At 49.2% G+C, this 1,941-nt stretch overlaps 1 protein-coding gene across 1 annotated transcript in view; it reads left to right on the forward strand.

The window, feature by feature from the left end:
- The first annotated feature begins 403 nt into the window (after nucleotides 1-403).
- The window catches only part of tmem59l (transmembrane protein 59-like), a 9,909-nt gene continuing 8,371 nt past the window's right edge, over nucleotides 404-1,941 (forward strand). Inside the window, exons 1-2 of the mRNA XM_005727078.2 lie at nucleotides 404-784; nucleotides 1,699-1,804. Coding sequence (XP_005727135.1) covers nucleotides 620-784; nucleotides 1,699-1,804 — 271 coding nt within the window. The 5' untranslated portion in view covers nucleotides 404-619. The remainder of the gene's footprint in view (nucleotides 785-1,698; nucleotides 1,805-1,941) is intronic.

A 1,941-nucleotide genomic window follows, 5' to 3' on the forward strand; every position in this document is an offset into this window, starting at 1 on the left:
CAGATACTGTCAGATACTCACAAATACTCACGGATACTCTTAGAAACTTACAGATACTGTCAGATACTCACAAATACTGTCAGAAACATATGGATACTCTCAGGTACAAATGCTCACAAATACTCTCAGTTATATGTTATATTATATTGTATTATATTATACTATGTTACATTATATTATGTTATGTTATAATACGTTACATTATGTTATGTTATTTTATGTTATGTTGTGTTATGTTATGCTACATATACTCTATACATATACTTCTATAGCATCGGTTAAACTTTTTCATGATCCCCTTTTTTCAGGTAACCCAGCAGTAAACCGTTCTTCTAACAGGCGTGACCGTGAGTTGCGTGTTGTGTCTCTGTGAGGTCTCAGGTGTGGGTCAGGTCCTCCTCTCCGCTGCTCGTTTATGCACTGCAGCAAAGGCTGCTCTGCGGATCGAGTAGGCTGTTTGACGGCGCGTGCGTGATGATGATGATGATGATGCGCGTGACGCCACGGGCAGAGGCAGATCAGCGGAGCGGCAGACGGGACCCGGGCTGAGGCAGCAGCAGCATCCGCAGCAGCAGTGGCGCCACAAAGCGACTCTCCGCGGCTCTCTCCGGGATCTGGCATGCTTCGGCTCGGCGGCAGGATGTGCGCGCTCTCGGCCCTGCTCTCCGTGCTCCTCGCTGGACTCGCTGCAGCGTCCTCCGATCTGTTTGACGACCAGCTGGGCGACATCAATTACTGCAAGAAGCAGTGCGCGCTCACCATCAGAAACAAAAGCCCCGCTAAAGTAAGTGGTCCCCGGCAGGCTCCATCCCGCTGCGGCGCGCAGCGCAGACTAACGGGGGAGCCAGAGCTCACGATAACCCGCAGTGAACGTGTTTAGGTCCGCGCGAGGGCCTCAGGGACGCTTCGGCGCACTTAGGCCGAAAATGGATGCAGCTGATTTCTGTGTGCATCTTAAAGGCCAGTCGAGACGTGAACTGCGTCAGTGACCCACTCGGATCCGCTGTTTGTAGACAGGTTTACGCAGACAAGGCCAGACGGAGGGCGGCAGGCTGAGACCGTGAGGTTTGTGAGTTTCCGTGGATTACAGATTTTATATCTCGGGTGTTTGTCTCCCCCCTCCTCCCCTTCTCCTCCTCTGCTGCCTTCAGGTGTGGTTCAGACACCCTGCAGGGCGGCAAAGGGTAGAGCTGCAAACACCCGGTTTGAAATCTGCGATCCAAAGCTCTGCGTCCATCACACAGAACAGCGACTCCAGACACGCTGTGTACGCATTCACCTTCGCGCTTTGGGATAAACAGCCTTTCCCCTCCCTCCGAATCAGCGCGGAAACGCAGTAAAGATGATGAAAAGCTCAAGGCTGTAATAAACTGGCCAAAAACCTTTTTTGTCTCGTCTATTCCCAGCGAGGCCACCAGAGGACGCTGTTTCTTTATTTGCATCAAGAGTGCATCACCACATCAGTATCCTGCAAAATTTTCATGGAGCTCGCTTATTACCATCAGCTTTCTCTGGCAGCATCTAAACGCGTCTTATAAACTGTTTATGTCAGGCCATAATATTACAGCTGCACCGTGTCATTACGAATGCCATGACCCATCTATGTCACAGCTCCTAACAAGGTTATCTGGAGTTTATCCAAGACTATAGGAGACATCTCTAATTTTGAACCCCCCCTTCTGTCTGTTTGACTGCTAGGACTCCATAATGAACGCCTGTCACCGTGGCTGTCGCCTCTACTCCATCTGCCAGTTTGTCAATGGCAATGCTGGCTTTAATACCAGCAGGGAGGAGTGTCAGGGAGGTGAGTCAGTGTGTCAAGCTGTCCATTGGGCTGTTAGTGTGACTATCTATCTATCTATCTATCTATCTATCTATCTATCTATCTATCTATCTATCTATCTATCTATCTATCTATCTATCTATCTATCTATCTATCTA

The sequence above is a fragment of the Pundamilia nyererei genome, unplaced genomic scaffold (assembly GCF_000239375.1).
Source record: "Pundamilia nyererei isolate P.nyererei 1_Seehausen unplaced genomic scaffold, PunNye1.0 scaffold00023, whole genome shotgun sequence".
Classification (NCBI taxonomy): Eukaryota; Metazoa; Chordata; class Actinopteri; order Cichliformes; family Cichlidae; genus Pundamilia; species Pundamilia nyererei.